Source organism: Nycticebus coucang, chromosome 15 (genome assembly GCF_027406575.1).
Source record: "Nycticebus coucang isolate mNycCou1 chromosome 15, mNycCou1.pri, whole genome shotgun sequence".
Classification (NCBI taxonomy): domain Eukaryota; kingdom Metazoa; phylum Chordata; class Mammalia; order Primates; family Lorisidae; genus Nycticebus; species Nycticebus coucang.
In genome coordinates this window covers 9,694,998-9,712,252 of record NC_069794.1, presented here as the reverse complement: position 1 = coordinate 9,712,252, position 17,255 = coordinate 9,694,998, and the positions used below count along the sequence as shown (strand labels likewise).

General features: G+C 37.3%; 1 protein-coding gene across 10 annotated transcripts in view; it reads left to right on the top strand.

Annotated features, from left to right (window-relative positions):
- BIVM (basic, immunoglobulin-like variable motif containing) overlaps positions 1–17,255 on the top strand; it is a 41,470-nt gene that overhangs the window by 10,547 nt on the left and 13,668 nt on the right. For all 10 annotated transcript variants that reach the window (XR_008374675.1, XR_008374674.1, XM_053564101.1 and 7 more), the window contains exons 4-7: positions 3,456–3,582; positions 11,988–12,083; positions 12,343–12,447; positions 12,654–12,748. Coding sequence is in view for 8 of the 10 variants with exons in the window: in XM_053564101.1 (XP_053420076.1) it covers positions 3,456–3,582; positions 11,988–12,083; positions 12,343–12,447; positions 12,654–12,748 (423 nt within the window). In the remaining 2 variants the exon portion in view is untranslated. The remainder of the gene's footprint in view (positions 1–3,455; positions 3,583–11,987; positions 12,084–12,342; positions 12,448–12,653; positions 12,749–17,255) is intronic.

Below are 17,255 nucleotides of genomic sequence, written 5' to 3'. Positions count from 1 at the left end.
ATGGGGATTACAGTTAACATTCTAATGTTGTAACACTCCAATCTGATTTTATATTATCTAACTTCATAACATAGAGAAATTCTCCTTTCCAGCTTTATTTCTACCCCTTTTGGTTGTCGGTGTCACTGACAATATATAAAGAATCACATCTTTATATATTGTGTGTCTAAAAATACAAACTAATAATTTTTATTCATGAATCTCTTAATGTAGAAAACAAAAAATGGAGTTACAAATCAAAGTTATAATGAGAAATAGAGTTGTAAACCAAAGTTAAAGCATTAGCTTTTATAATTGCCTATGTATTTACATTTACTGAGATATATATTTCTTCATATGGCTTTGAGTTACTGCCTATTGCCCTTTAGTTTCAACCTGTAGGACTCCTTTTGTAGGTCAGGTCTAGTAGTAAACTCCCTCAGTTTTTGTTTCTTTGGGAATGTCTTAATTTTTCTTTCATTTTTGAAGGATAGTTTTGCTGGATCTGGTTTGACTTTTTTTTTTTTTGGACTTTGAATCAGCCCTCTTAATTCTGGCCTGTATACTTTATGATGAGAAATCTGTTTATATTCTTATTGAGCATCCCTTGTATGTGATGAGTTGCTTCTCTCTTGCTGCTTTCAAAATTCTGTCTTTGTTTTGTCATTGTCAAGTTTCTTGGTGTGGGTCATCCTACTTGGAGTTCATTGAATTTCTTGGATATTTGCATTCACTTCTTTCATCAGATTTGGGATGTTTTCAGCCATTATTTCTTTGGATAATCTTTCTACCCCTTTCTTTGTCTTCTTTTTCTGGAACTTTCACTTTGATGGTATCCACTGGTCCTATACGTCTGTTAACTTTTTTTCAATCTTTTCTCTTTCTGTTCCTGAGATTCAATAATTCAGTTGTTCTGTCTTCAAGTTCACTAATTTTTTTTCTTCTGCTTGCTCAAATCTGCCTTGGAATCTCTCTAGTGAATTTTTCATTTCAGTTTTTAAATTTTTTAGCTTTCAAATTTCTTTCTGGTTTCTTTTTAGGTTTCTTATTTCTTTAATTGGTATTTCTATTTTGTTCATACATACTAGATTTTGGACCTCTTCTTCTCTGTGACTCTCTTCTTTCTGGGTTCACTTTTACCTGCAGTGAGGGTGATTACAAAGAATTCTGTGTTAGTCTTGGATTTTCTATTTTTCTACCCTCATACCTTTCTCTAGAAGCTGGTGTGGTGAATACATATATTTGTATTTTTGGTGTTGGGCTGTGTGAGCATGTGTGGGTGGGTGAGGAATGGAAGAAGGAATATGGTGATGATAAGGGGCAGTGGGCAGAGGTTGCTGGTGTGATGTGGTGGGAGGTGGATGTGTCAGGTGTTGCTTTTTTATGTTCTCATCTCAAGCTTAGCTTCTGTTTTGACACAGCCTCCTTCTTGGACGTGAGATTTTGCCTGCAGGAAGATCTCTTTGTGGCAGTGGGGGGATTTTATGAAGTATGCTCATTTGGAATGTGTGTGCTCATTTATCCCACTGGGAAATCATAGGATTCAATAAAAAGAAGAGAGAAGCTTATGTAATCCTCAGAGGAAAGTACAGGCCACTCTCTGGGCCTATTGAAGTCATGGATGTTGATGTTTCCTTAGGCTTAAAATTTTAAGGGGCTGGGAAAACTACTTCAGGAATAAAGTCATTATTAGGCAGAGAAGACATCTCAAAAATGTTAAACACTCATTTTCTGTCTTCTAACTCTCTTAAGGTTCGTTTTACCAGCGAAGGAAATTGGCACAATGAGATTTTTCTTGTTTCCCAGTGGTTGTGTTCTCTGTACAGACCACAGTTAAAAGGAAAGGGAAACATTGCTTCATGACTTTATCATTGTTTACTATTATAACATGTTACAAAAATTCCTTATTTAATAATAGTTCCCGAGTTCAGCTGGTTTTAAATACCAAATGGTTTCACAGTAGAGTATCTTGAATGATTAAAAGGCATCCTTTTCCATAGGCATACATGTGTGTTTTATAATTTGGAAAAACTCAAGAAAATATTTCCCTTCAGTTAATTTTTATAACAGATTTTATTTAATTTAAAATGGAATGTGTGTGGGTCAGGCAAGGGGGCTCATGCCTATAATCCTGGCACTCTGGGAGGCTGAGGCAGGTAAGATTGCTTGAGCAAGAGTAAGACTCTGTCTGTACTGAAAATAGAAAAACTAGCTGGGTGTTGTGTTGGGCATCTGTAGTCCCAGCTACTCAAGAGGCTGAGGCAGGAAGATTGCTTGAGCCCAAGAGTTTGAGGTTGCTGTCAGGTATGATGCCAGAACACTCTACACAGGGTGACACTGTGTCTCAACAAAGAAAAAGAAAAAATAGAATATTTTTCTAAATTGAGTATTTGAGCATAGCTATCTGCAATGTTAAAGGTATTTTAATGAAAGGAGACTTAGATTTTTTTTTTTTTTGTAGAGATAGAGTTTCACTTTATCACCCTCGGTAGAGTGTCGTGGCGTCACACAGCTCACAGCAACCTCCAACTCCTGGACTTAGGCGATTCTCCTGCCTCAGCCTCCCGAGTAGCTGGGACTACAGGCGCCCGCCACAACGCCCGGCTATTTTTTTGGTTGCAGTTTGGCGGGGGCTGGGTTTGAACCCGCCACCCTCGGCATATGGGGCCGGCGTCCTACTCACTGAGCCACAGGTGCAGCCTGAGACTTAGATTTTTTTTATTAATATTTCAATTTATATAATGTTTTGACTGGATAATTTAGCATCATTCAGAAATAAAAAGTGTAAAAATTAAACATTGTTAATTTTTACTTTCACTTTTGTCTCCTTTTTGTCCAGTTCCCTATTCCCGATTGACTTACTTGTCTTTTGGAGGATGTGGGTGTGTGTGTGTGTGTGTGTGTGTGTGTGTGTGTGTGTACACACATGTACATATGTACATGCACACAGAAAGGAGACTTTGTTTTCCATTTTATTTCCTGGTGCTAAAGTTGCATTCCAATAATGTCTGTGTGTGCATCATTCTTAATTCATTTTGTGGCCTCTGCAGGCCTGAAGATATTTTTAAACATCACATCATCACATTATTAGATCCAGAGCTTTTACTTTTTAAATAGAGTTGCATTAATGTGGTTTTATTGTTTTATAGAAAGGCTTCATTCTTTGGAAAGTGGTCTGGAAAGTGAAATATTTTGCTGTTGGTAATTTGATTTTCTAGATGTGGCTAAGTGACTAGCCCTGGAATTAAAATGTAAGAACTTGATAGGAAATAACATTCGTGGTTTAAAAATTTTATTTTTATTCTTTTTCTTTCTCTTTAACATGGGAGACTATTTTTGTAATTACATGTGTTATTTTAATATGTTTGCAAATATCATCATATCATTTTAGTTACTTAATTTGGTACATAGTTAATTTTTGTCATCACAGTTTACTTCATCTTAAGCATTTTGCTTATTTTATACTCTTGTATTAGGCAATGCAAAGAAACAAATTTCCAAGAAAAAAACTTCAGATAAAAAAGGAAGATATCAGAGGGAGTATCCTCAGCATTCTCCTCTTGAAGATATTAAGCAGAGGAAAGTATTAGACCTCAGGCGATGGTAATGTTGTTATATCGGTTTTTATATCTTAATTTTAAAAATACATATTTTGGGAATAATTCTGTTATTCACAAATTAATAAACTACATGTTTAACAATTTTTTTAAAATTGCTTCTAGGATTCCTAAATATTCACAGTGTGTGTGCCACAAATATTTGAAGCAGATTAATAATGCCAGTATTTCTGAGTTGACTAATCATTAAAATCATCTGTGTGATTCCATGTGATTCTTATCTAGATTTAACAATTGCTAAAGTTTTGATATAGCTATATATGTAGTTTTTCTTTGCTGAAGAATTTTATAGTAAGTTACTGGTATTTATCATTTTTCACTACAAAATACCTGTTACTGTGTGTTTAAAAAATGACTTTTTTTCTGTGTAGCCACAATAACTATTGTCGTACCTCAAGCAATTAAGGACATTTTCTCAGTATCTAATTCCCAAACCAAATTCACATTTCCCTGGTTGTTCTGAAAATGTCTTCATGCCTGGTTGTTCAAAGTGGTACCCAGCCATGACCTATATACGTCTTTGCTTGTTATGATGCAGAAGTTTCTCTTAATCTAGAACAGTCTCCACCCTACTCCCTCCTTCTTTTTTTTTTTTTTTGCAGTTTTTGGTCGGGGCTGGGCTTGAACCTCCCCACCTCCGGTATATGGGGCTGGTGCCCTACTCCTTGAGCCACAGGTGCACCCCCTCCTTCTTTTTTTAATTCTAGGAGATTTATTTATTTATTTATTTTAATTGACAAAGTTATAGAGATTGACTTACTAAAGAGACTTAGCCAGGGATCTTGTAAAAACCTCCATTTTGGATTTTTTTTTCTCCTTCTAGTTATCTAAATCATTCTTCTAAACTCAGTATTTCCTGTAAACTAGAAGTTGGAGATAAAGACTTGATTAGATTCCAGTTAAACATTTAGGCAAGATCCTGGGTACTGCATATCACTTCATATCAGAAGGTATCAGATTATCCAATATGAGAGACTGACCCTAAGAGTGATTACTGGATTAAGGTGGTGACGGCTGCCTTCCACATTGGCCAGGTATTTCTTTCCTCTCTGCTACCCTCACGTAATCAGTGGGGTCACAGAGTGGCATCAGGTAATATCCAGGCTCCCAACAAACTTTTACTTTATGGTTTTAGCCAAATCCATTGGCAACCCTTATCTGTATCTTTGTTGCAAAATAGTTATGTTTCAAAATTCTGTCATTCCCTCTACTTTTATTACCTGGCCTCCATCTAATAAGAAGAACTTTCATTCATCAACTGCTATTTGGTTACCTTAAAATACAGTTCCTATTCTAAGGGGAAAAAATGTGCGATTCCTAACTGCTTTTACATAATATTGATCTCTGATTTTAGTTGTTAATATTTTTTTAATGTTTAACACTATTAGATTTTTATCCCGTATTTAATAAATATTAGACCATATACTATGGGCTTGAAATACAGAGATGAACAAACTATGGTCTTTGTTTTTCCAAGGTTTAAAATCTGATTGAAGAGAGAGCACAAAGCAGAAAAGTATAAAATGACTTAGGCAGGTTGTTGGATGATGGATATAAATGAATAATCAACCACGAGAGGAGGAAATGACCTCCCAAATGCTTTACTGAGGATTTAGATCTTAAGGGAGGAAATGTGAAGGGGCAGAGGGGTGAAAGGTCTTTGAACAGACTGTAGGAAATCATCTGGCATAAAAAGTAATAAAAAGTAGAATATCTTGTCTGGAGTGAAGCTCAGAGAAGCTAAGAAACTTGCCCAATGCCACATGGCTAATAAGTAGAAGATCTTGGATTGAAACCAAAGAGTCAGACTCCAAAGTCACTGCTGTTTTTTTTTTTTTTTTTTAACATGTGTCACAATCAGGCTAAAGTTTTAGATTATTTTTTTTCTAAGGTAGAGATAAGTTGTTGAAGATTTTTTAACAAAAGTGTATTTTACTTAGGAGTAATTAGTACTTAGGAGTAGTTAGTAGGCTGTATTGGAGAAGTGACTCTAAAGTCACAAGTGGCCTTCAATAAAGGCTTTTCTCGTTTTTACTTCTAATCCCTTAGAATTAAGGTTTTTTTTTGTTTGTTTGTTTGTTTGTGTTTTTAACACAGAGTCTCCCTCTGTTGCCCTGGGTAGAGTACGGTGGTGTCATAGCTCACATCAACCTCACCTCCTGGGTTAGAGCAGTCCTCTTGTCTCAGCTTCCTGAGTAGCTGAGACTACAGGTTTCTGCTACAATGCTGGACTAGTTTTTCTCTTTTCAGTAGAGACAGGGTCTCACTCTTGCTCAGGCTAGTCTTGAACTCTTCAGCTCAAGCTATCCACTTGCCTCCACCACCCCCACCCCCCAAGTGTTAGGATTATAGACGTGAGCCATTGCCTCACGTGCACTTTGCCTTAAGATTCATTTTGACTGGCTCAGTGCCCGAAGCACAGTGGTTATGGTGCTGGCCACATGCACCCAGGCTGGTGGGTTCAAACCTGGCCTGGGCCAGCTAAACAACAATGACAACTGCAACAACAAAATAGCCTGGCATTGTGGTGGGCACCTGTAGTCCCAACTACTTGGGAGGCTGAGGCAAGAGAATCACTTAAACCCAAGAGTTTGAGGTTGCTGTGAGCTATGATGCGACAGCACTTTATAATAGAGGGCGACATAGTGAGACGATCTCAAAAAAAAAAAAAAAAGATTCATTTTGACAGTAAATGTGCATAATTCTATTTTTATAAAAAAGCATGTGAGGCCATAAAGGCTTCGACTAGGAAGGATATATAGCAGAAATGCCCTAAGGGGAAAATATCACCAGGTCTGCAGGTGAGAACATTACAACATTAGGGTTAGAATGGAAAGACCCATAGAAGATAGCAGAATGTTGGGAAAAGTTTTAACCTGGTTGTGAATAAGACCAGTAAACAAGTTTAAATTAATGAAAAAAAATGAAAAAAACTTAAGAAAAACCTCTCTTCCCCTCTCTGTTTCTCTTTTCTTTTCTTTACTACTTAAAGGCCAAAGTTAGAGTTACAAGAATAAATATACATATGCATGTAATACCTACTTTGTAAATACACATAAAGAAAAATTTTATAACATAGAAAAACTATATAGTATTGGACTTATAAATAATTGCAGTGATTGAAGTGTAGCAAAAATGTTCACAGCAAAAAAAAAAAAAAAGTAATGGAATGAGTCCTTGTGTTTCATCAGGATTAGCCCTATCACATATGATTGCAGGGTCTATCATCACTTGTCTACAAGATCACTTAGGTTGAAGTTCACACTCATATGTAAATAATAGCTTTCTTGTTCTTGCTAAAACAGTTATGAGTATTACCAATGAATTAGTTGCCACCTTGAACCTTGAGGGTATCAAATGTCAGGGGGGAAAAACTAGCTTTGGTGGGATGCATGGGGTTGAATCTCAGGGTGTGTGATGTGGTGAAGATGGGAATGGGGAGATTTAAATATGACAAAGTAAAGGATTTAAAAAATTCTATTCCTTTCCTGAGACCCATGAAAATAGCAGCAACATGAACAACAAAATGAAACACAAGGAAAAACACCATCTTCCCTATAACAAAGAAATAACAACACCCCCAAACTGTAGGCTCTAAAATATGTATACCAAATCTTGTGCATTCTGGAAAAACAGAGAAGATACTAAGAGTGACAGAGTACCACAGGCCTCAAACTATACATATTTCCTGAAACCATCCCGTGGTCAGATGGAGGAAAGTGAGCAGTTACATCAGGGAAGAAGCAGTGAGTCTGTTGTGGAGATCCTCTTTAGTGTGTTGGAAATGCAGGGAGGAGCTGCAGAAGGACATTATGCAGCCACCACTTGATTATCTTCTGTCTGACTTCCATCTGAGGACACTGCTTCCAGTGGCTGTGGGAAGGTGGGAATGGTAAGAGTGGGTCACAGGCTACCCGTATTTTGAGGTGTGAGAACACCATGGGGCTCTGGAATGTGAAAAACTGGAGCAAAACTCAAATCAACATCAATCCTCCTTAAACTCTTCCAATAGGCTGAGTAAGATGGAATACCTCTGAACTCATTTTTATGAGGTCAACCTTACCTGATGCCAAACCTGGACAGAGATACTACAAGAGAAGAAAAATGGAGATTGATATCCCTAATGAATATCAGTGCAAAAATTCTCAAGAAAACACTAGCAAACTGAATTTAAGAGCACATTAAATATCTGTACATCGTAACTAAGTGAGACTTACTCCTGGAATGCAAGATGAGTCAGCATTCAAAGATGGATCAATGTAGAGGTGGGCATGGTGGCTCACACCTGTTATCTCAGCAACTTGGGATCATTTTATATTACCATCAGCAGTACACAAGAGTTCCGATTTCAGCGCATCCTCATCAACACTTGTTGTCTTTGAGGTGAGAGGATCACTTGAAGGTAGGAGTTTGAGACCAGCCTAGGCAACATAGAAAGACTCTGTCTCTAAGAAAATAAAAGTTAAGAAGGTGTAGTGACCTGCATCTGAAGTCCCAATTACTCCAGAGGCTGAGGTGCAAGGATTCCTTGAGCCCAGGAATTTGAGGCTGTAGTGAGGTAGATTTGCACTATTGCACTGTAGCTTTAATGACAGAGGGAGACTTTGTCTCTTAAAAAAAAAAAAAATCAATGTAATACACCACATTAATGGAATTAGGCACAGAAACTACATGATTATCTCAATTAATGCAGAAAAAGCATTTAACAAAACTGGACATGCTTTCATGATATAAACATTCAACATACTAGGAATAGAAAGAAACTGTCTCAATGTAATTAAGTTCTTATATGAAAAACCCACAGGTAACATCATAATCAATGGTGAAAAATTGAAAACTTTTCCTCTAAGATTAGGAGCAAAGCACAGATGCCCACTTTTGCTACTTCTATTCAAAATACGATGGGAAGGTCTACCCAGAGCAATTAGGCAAGAAAAAGAAATGAAAGTCATCCAAATTGAAAGGGAAGAAATAAAGTGATCATGCAGATGAAATGATCTCATGTGTAGACAACCCTAAGAGTCCATAAAAAACTATTAGAACTAATAAATGAATTCAGGAAAGTTACCAGATATAAAAATCAACACATAAAAACCAGCTGCATTTCTGAACATTAACAATGAACAGTCCTAAAAGGAAAGTAAGGAAACAATCCCTTTTACAATAGCATCAAAAAGAATACAAATACTTAGGAATAAACTTTACCAAGGATGCAAAAGACTTAAGCACTGAAAACCAAAGAATATTGCTAAGGAAAATTAAAGACATAAATTAGTGGAATGTCATCTCATGTTCATGGATTGAAAGATTTGATATAGTTAAAATGTCCATGCCACCCAACGTGATCTACAAATTCAGTACAATACCCATGAGAATCCCAATGGCATTTTTTGAAGAAATAGAAAAAAATAATCCTAAAATTCATATGGAATCTCAGGGTACCCTGAATAAACAAAGTAATCTTGGAAAAGTAGAATAGAGTTGGATGGAGGCCTCACACTTATCTGATTTCAAACATATTATAAAGCTACAATAATCAAAATACTGTGGCACAGGGATAATGACAGATATACAGACCACTGGAACAAAACAGCCCAGAAATGATCTCTCCCATATATGGTCACATGATCTTCAACAAAGGTGCTAAGATCACACAACAGGGGAAGGACAATCTCTAATGAATGGTATTGAGAAAAGTGGCTATCCACATGAAAAAGATGAAGATGAACATTTAACTTTGCACCCTGCATAAAAATTAATTCAAAATGATTACAGACCTACATGTAAGACCTAAAACTATGACAGTCTTAGAAGAAAACAGGAGAAAATCTTTTTCATGTTGGATTTGGCAATGATTTTTTGGATATGACATCAAAAGCACAGGCAACAAGAGCAAAAATAGACAAATGGGACTTTTTTCAAACTCAATTTCTATGTATCAAAGGACAGAAGCCACAGAGTGAAAAGGCAACCTATAGAACAGGAGAAAATATTTGTAAATTATGTATCTGATAAATAGGTAATGAATTGCTACAACTCAAGAACAAAGAAATCAGATTTGCTCAATTAAAAAATGAGCAAAGGATTTGGAAAGGTGTCTCTCCTAAGAGGATATGCAAATGGCCAAGGAGCATATGAAAAGATGCTCAGCAACGCACTAAGCTTTAGAGAAATGCAGATCTAAACAAGTAGGAGATATGACTTCATATCTATGGCTACTGTAAAAAAAACAAAAAACAAACTCAGAAAATAGCAAACGTTGATGAGGATGTGCTACAATTGGAACGCTTCTGTACTGTTGGTGGAGATATAAAATGATGCAGCCTTTATGGAAAATAGTATGTAGATTCCTCAAAATTTAAAAATAGAATTACCGTATGATCCAGCAATCTCACTTCTGGGTACACTGCCAAAAAGAATTGAAAGTGGGATCTTGGAGAGATAGCTGCACTTCCGCGTTTATTGCAGCATTGTTCACAATAGGCAAGAGGTGGAAGCAAACCAAGAGTCCATAAGTGGAAGAGCAGGTAAAGACGAAGTGGTTCAGAGTGTACATATGTCTAATGGACTATTACAGCTTTAAAAATGAAGCTAATCCTGTCACATGCTAAAACATGGATGAACCGTGAGGCCATTATTCGAAGTGAAATAAACCAGTCACAAAAAGACAAATACTGCTTAATCCCACCTACGTGAGAAATACAAAGGCAAAGTCATAGAAACGGAAATAAGACTGGGGGTTGCCAGGGATGTCGGGGAGAAGGAAAGGTGAGTTGTTGAGTGGGCACAGAATTTCGGTTTTGCAAGATGAAGAGTCTTAAGAGTTGTGTTGCACAACAATGTGACTACTGAACTGTACACTCAAGTGTTAACATGATAAATTTGATGGTAAGTTTTTTACCACAATTAAAAAGCAAAACAAATCTGAGGAAAGACTCAACAGATGTGACACTGGGCACTGAAGTTTCTTCATATTATGTTAAGTGAGCATCATCAGCTTTTGCATCTCGTGTCTTCGTGGTCATAATTCAGGGTATAAATTCAGGGGTCTTTGTTGATTGGCATATGCATCAATATGCATATTATATGTACACATACAAATGCATATATATACGTGTACATGTATATGACTTTTCTTCTTGTAATTAATTTCTCAGATAAGACTGAATTTGGGCTTACACATCACTAAGGTCTTGTTTCTTCATTTCTTTTCAGCCTCTCATTACCTCCTTCATTAAAGCAGTTAAAGAGAATTTGAAAGCCAACCTATTTTTGTCCTTAAAATTGAGTAGTCTGTTTCTTTTATGTTCTGTTCACATTAGCTTCAGATTTTTCTCTTGAATCATGACTATTTGGTAAAGTGTCTAGATTAGTGTAACTGAATTGTGCCATGAAAGGATTGTGTGTTTCACTTTTAAAATCCTCTGTGACTCTCTTTTTGGTACTGCCTATGGAGGTGGCAGCCACCTCCTGTTCAGCATCATGTCCACCTTCAGACCCTTTGTGAAGATTGTCAAAAAGAGGACCATGAAGCTTGTCTGGCACCAGTCAGGCTGATATGTCAAAACTAAGCTGGCGGAAATCCAGAGGTACTGACAATGGGGTTTGGAGAAGATTCACGGCCCGCAGATCTTGACGCCTAACACTGGTTATGGGAGCAAGAGGAAAACAAAGCTTTCACTGCCTTCTGGTTTCTGGAAGTTCCTTGTCCACAACGTCAAGGCATTGGAAGTGCTCCTCATATGCAACAAATCGCCCAGTGAGGAGAAAGCTCCCTGTGTTTCCTCCAAGAATCACAAAGCCATTGAGGAAAGAGCAGCCCAGCTGGCCATAGAGTCACCAGGCTGTGCAGTGAAGAATAGACAGTTCACACGCACATTGTTTAAATAAAACCATAAAAACTGCCAAAAATTAAAAATCCTCAGTGACAATAAAACCACTGCTTCTTGGCTTCTTGCTCAGGGTCTTTAGGTAGACATTGGGGATGATAAATGATGCTTTTTAGTTTGTGCTGACGACTCTCTGAGCAGTTGATGTGTGGATGGCAACGCTCTGTTTCCCCAGTGTTTCTGATGTGGCACGTGACCATGTATGTAGCTCACGTAGGAGTTCACACCAAAATTTTAACATGTGATATCTAAATTTATGTATCATTAAATTTTGGTTTAAGTAATATCCACGTTGACTGGTAGTTCATAATACTTAGTTATCTTTATTAAAGTGGATTATTTATTGCGACATGAAAATATTTTAAGTGAGTGAATATTTTACTTTTATGTAGGTGATTGAAGTTTTTCCCATAATAACACTTTTAATTACTGTGAGCTTTATATTTCTAGTATGAATATTTTATATCATTTAAGTGAAGAAAACTGTCTTTTGTTTTCCCAGGTACTGCATAAGCCGGCCACAATATAAGACTTCCTGTGGTATCTCCTCATTAATTTCATGTTGGAATTTCTTATATAGCACGATGGGAGCTGGAAAGTAAGTATGTCAATTTATCGGTGTCTCCAAACTACAAATTCAAAAGTAATTTGGTGTTCCTTTGTCTATAAGGGGAGATTTCTAAGAATAGATATTTTTATAAATTAAAAAAACTGCTGTATATTAGTATAAAAATTTTAGCTTAAAATATATGTATTTTTCCAATGAAATGAAAATGAAAACTATTACTAAAATTCTTTACAGATACACATGTTAACATTGAGATGGGAATTGTAAAATGAAAGTGTTTCTTTTGTAGCCTTCCACCTATTACTCAAGAAGAAGCTTTACATATTTTGGGCTTTCAACCTCCATTTGAAGATATTAGGTTTGGTCCTTTCACTGGAAATACAACACTTATGAGGTACGCCCACCCACTTAGAGACGACACCTTATTTCTAGTTCTGCAAAGCAACACTGCAGATGTGTGTTGGTGGTGAACCTATATCCGGCTGCTGGGCCTTCACCTCTAGTAGCTGTGCCCAACCTGGCTATTGAATTTCTTTAGAATTGGAATGATACTATCTTTGTAATCAAACTGTGGCTGTGAACAAATCTTATTATTTTCAGATGGTTTAGACAAATTAATGATCACTTCCACGTGAAAGGATGCTCTTATGTTCTATATAAGCCTCATGGGAAGAACAAAACAGCTGGAGAAACTGGTGAGTGAACTGGAAGATTCACATGCATGTACATGGACATATTCATGCTCTGGGGTCCCTTGTCCGTTTTGATTCATGGGACTGTGTACAACTTCAGCAAAGACTGTTACTTTCATATCACTTTACCCAAGGGGGAAATTATAACAGTCATCTCTAGGGCAGATTACTATTATACCAATATACAGTTTAATATTTTTACTTCTTCTAATCTTTGCACAGAGAACTTTTAGAACTTTAAGGCATGTTGTAAACACTACTCTAACACGTTGTGTTGTTTGGGTCCCTGGGCTGTGTGTGTGCTGATAAAACTCTTTGAGGAAGCAGCATGGAATTTTCAGTTTCTCTTCCTAAAAGAGAATGTAAGGATTTGAAAATATTTGGTGTTAGAACTGCATGATAACATATAACAATAGGACGATAGACTATGAACGTGACAAAGTTGTATTATAAAAAGTCTTAGTTATAACAGAGATAATTAATGGAGCTGATCTCAAGGATTATAGTTATGTGCTAATTAAATAATTTGCATTCACAATTTCCATTTTAAAAATTGTTACAATCATCTTTTGACTGTACAGATCAAAAAATTGTGTTGTTAAAGAAAAAATCATTCTGATGGTTATTAAAACAGTAAGGGAAGACTTTATTCAAACTTGCAAAATGGGCATTGTAATAGGGATGAAAGGTGAGGCTCAACTCTGAAAACAACAAAGGCAGCTGGGAATTTATAGGCAAGGATCAGCGTTGCAGGGGTCAGTGGGTGGAAAATTCCTAAGAGGAGAAATTGGGGTAAGGGGATTCTTGTTAACTGCCCCGATAGGCTTCCTGCTAAAGGCAGGCCAAGGGCTCAGACATCAAGGGTTGGAGGAGCAGGGATGAGAAACTTGATCAGATATGGAGGGATGGGGATATCCTCTGTAAACTGACTTAGGATTCTTGCTAAAACTGGATACATTAGTGCAACGTCAAAGCCCAATCAGGAATAGGCCTCGAGGATTGGTCATAGAGAGTCTTTGTCAGCAGAGGGTAGGCATGTGATTTACCAAGGTCAAGGACCGAACATAGAGTAGGATATATTTCTGTTGCCTTGTATTGGGTATATTAAGTTAGTTGCAGTCAGGCAAAGGTGGAGATTATGTGGTGGTTTTACACATGCTGGTTTTGCGACCTTGAACAAGGCACTTGCTGGGCCCCAGTGCGGATCTTTCATCTTTCTACTGTATTTGTACCTGCTGCATAAGGTCAGTGTGAAGATGAAGAAGATGTACTTGTAATACACCTAGCATCTTGTGTTACACAGAATAAGGGCTAAGTGCTGACCGAATTCTGTATATTTGCATTGGGCCTATCTGCCCCTCTGGAAAAGGCAGCTTTAAGTAGCATATTTTTTCTGTTTCTAGAGAAAAGGTTGACATACCATTCTTAGTAATTGATCAGGCAAGGAAAAATTAACGTAGGATTTTTTTTCGTTGCTAATTTTCTCCTCAGCTTTGTCTAGTTTGATTTTTATACTCTCTTGAGTTTGAGGTTTTTCAAAGAAATTTCAATCATATTTTTTATTTTAAAATACCTAGTTATTTTTCAGATACACTTACATTTTTTTAAAAATGGTCTCTTATTCCTTTACTCATGTTTTAAAACCCCCCCTTTTTCGATACATAAATTTATTTTATGTGTTTGATTTAATAGCTGAAATTTGTATGTATCTGATTCTGGCCTCTCTTGTTTCTTTTGAATTTCATTTGAGGCATCTTGTTTCCTTGTGGTGGATTCAGGGGTCAAACCCAAGTCTCTCTGGTTTCACATCTCAAACTTCATTGTCTGCTCCTCTTTTGGTCTTACCGTTGGCTTATTTCACTAGTCCTCCTGCATTTTAGTTAACATATATCATTTTCAGCAACAAAATTGTATAACAATAGAAGCATTACTAAACTCTTTTCCCCCCAAAAATGCTTTCTGTTCCTAGTACAATGTTTTTGGGCATTTCTTTGTGTATTTTTTTTTTGGTTCGGTTATTCCTTGTTTTTGTCTTTTTAAAAGCATCCACCAAGATGAATGTTGCTGGCTTCAGTGTTACTGGAATGTTAGCCTTGAGTCTGTGGGTTTGGGGACCTTTTTGTAAAAGAACATGCATAACTCAGCAACTCAGATAGTTCTTTTATGTGTGCTCCACAAGGTATGCCAAGCCTTTTACAGGTCCAAAAGATTTTCATGGTCTTGTTGGAAAGTATAGTAATGATTTTGTAGGGGAGAAAAAGTAAATAAATCCTTTATTTACTCTTTGAAAAATTTATGGCTAGGACCTCTGTAACAAAAAATAAGAGAAAAACATACACATTTATTTAATATAAGTTTTATATGACACAGGAGCCTTCAGAAATACAGATCCAAAGACACAGGGAAAGCTGTGCATTTTTATGAATAATCATGCTAAAGTATAATTGGAGAGCACAAGGTATAATTTCATGGTAACAGGCTGAGAGGGACTTATCAAGGCCTCAGATTCTTTTTGGCATCCCTATGTGACATTTCCTTCTTTATTTAAAAAAAATTTGTTTTTAAATTTCAGGCTGTTAGAGGGTTCACATTTTGTTTACATATTTTGTTTTGTACAGGTCGAGTCAAAGTCATTCACGTAAGTGTGCCCCTCACCCAGATAGTGTGCACTGTACCCAGTGGGTGTGAATTTACCCCACCCCACCTTGCCCTTTCCCCAGCTTGATTTTCAGTGAGATTTACTTCCATGGGTGTCCTTCAGTGTTGATCAATTAGTCCCAATTTAGTATTGAGTACATGTGTTGTTTCTCCTTTCTTGTGAGGTTTTACTTAGAACAAAAGTTTCCAGTTCCCTCCACATTGTCCAAAAAGATGCTTGCCATTTTTTTTTTCTGGCTGAGTAGCATTCCATAGTATTCGCAGATCACATTTTATACATCCATTTATATATTGGTAGTCATGGGTTGTTTCCACATCTTTGCAATTGTGAATTGTTCTGCTGTAAACATTTGAGTGCACCTGTGTGATGTTTCTCATGTCTGGGTCAAGGGCAGGACATCTGTCACATGAAGGTCTTCAGGGCAGAAGGGAGGCAGAGGGACAGAGAATGACCTTTGTAGGTTTTATGGCCTGCTTCAGGGAAGAAGGAGTTAGAAGAATCCTAGTATCTGGGGCCCACTTCATGGGGAAAGGGCATGGTCGAAGGTTAGAGAGACTTTCCTGCTTCTGTTTATTTCAGTTTCCCTCAGCTTAAAATACTCAGTATAAGAAGGTATCACATTTTGGGGTATGCTGTTTAGATCCCCATCAATTCTATTCATTACAAATCTTATATAATTTATACCAATGACATTTGTAACCTATAAACAAAAAACAACAGTTCACTGAAAGCAAGTCATGGCCCAGTGATTAGCAGCGTATGCCAGCATGGCCAAGCAGAAATCCCACCCTTCTCTTGGGTAGCATGTGGGACACATGACCTTTTAATGTAGGGTTAAGTAGGGCATCCAGGCTCAATCAAGAAAATAAATACTATAGTAAAGCCCTAATTTATTTTTCAAATATGACAATCAATATAAATAAATGTTCCGATATTTTGTTTCTGTACTCCAAGGGGTCATCTTCTGTAACCAGCTGGATGTGTCCATACTGAAAATCATTAACCTAGAGCAGTGGGTGGCAAACATTTCTTTATAAACTGTCAGGTAGGAAATGTTCTTATCTTAGTGAGACATATGGTTCTGGGATAGTCACAATTATGCCATGGATCTCGAAGGCCACCACAGATAATATGTAAACAAGGAAAACTTGGTTGAAGAATCTAAAATTTGAATATTATATAATTTTTACATGTCACAAAATATTATTTCTTTTGATTCTTAATGAAGTGAAACCATTTTAGCTCATTATCCCGATTCTAGCACCAGCTGTAGGCTCAAGGCTAGATTTGCCTGTGACTGGCAGTTTGCCAATCCCTGACCTAGAGGATGAAGGCCAAATCCCTGAGCGTGGTGCCTGAGGGCCTGGCTGCAGAGACTCCCCAGCCAGCCCATGGTAGGCTCTTTTTCATGAAGCCCGGGCTGCCATGGGCCTGTGTGCTCTGCTCATGGGTGGCCTGCTCTGCCGTGTGTGCAATGCAGGATTGATTACCTTGGGCTACCAGTTTATCTTTCCACCTGGACTTCAACTGAAGGAAGACTTTTCCTTCTGCTTGCCAGGCAGGATTAAATCCCTCCTGCTGGGCTATCACAGCACCATGCATGTGGCGGGCAGAACTTTCATTTCTCTGCCAGGTCCCTTCTGCTGGGCTATCACAGCACCATGTGTGGTGGGCAGAGCTTTCATTTCTCTGCCAGATAATTCTTAGTACGCCAGATGGTTTCTTCCAGAAAAGAACTCAGCTACCTTCCTTGAGAGCAGAGGCCCAGGTTCTTATTCACTTGTTTATCACAGTGCTGATCCTTAGGTGCTCAGGGAGTTGATTTTTAATTTAATGAATCCTAGGTTGAGA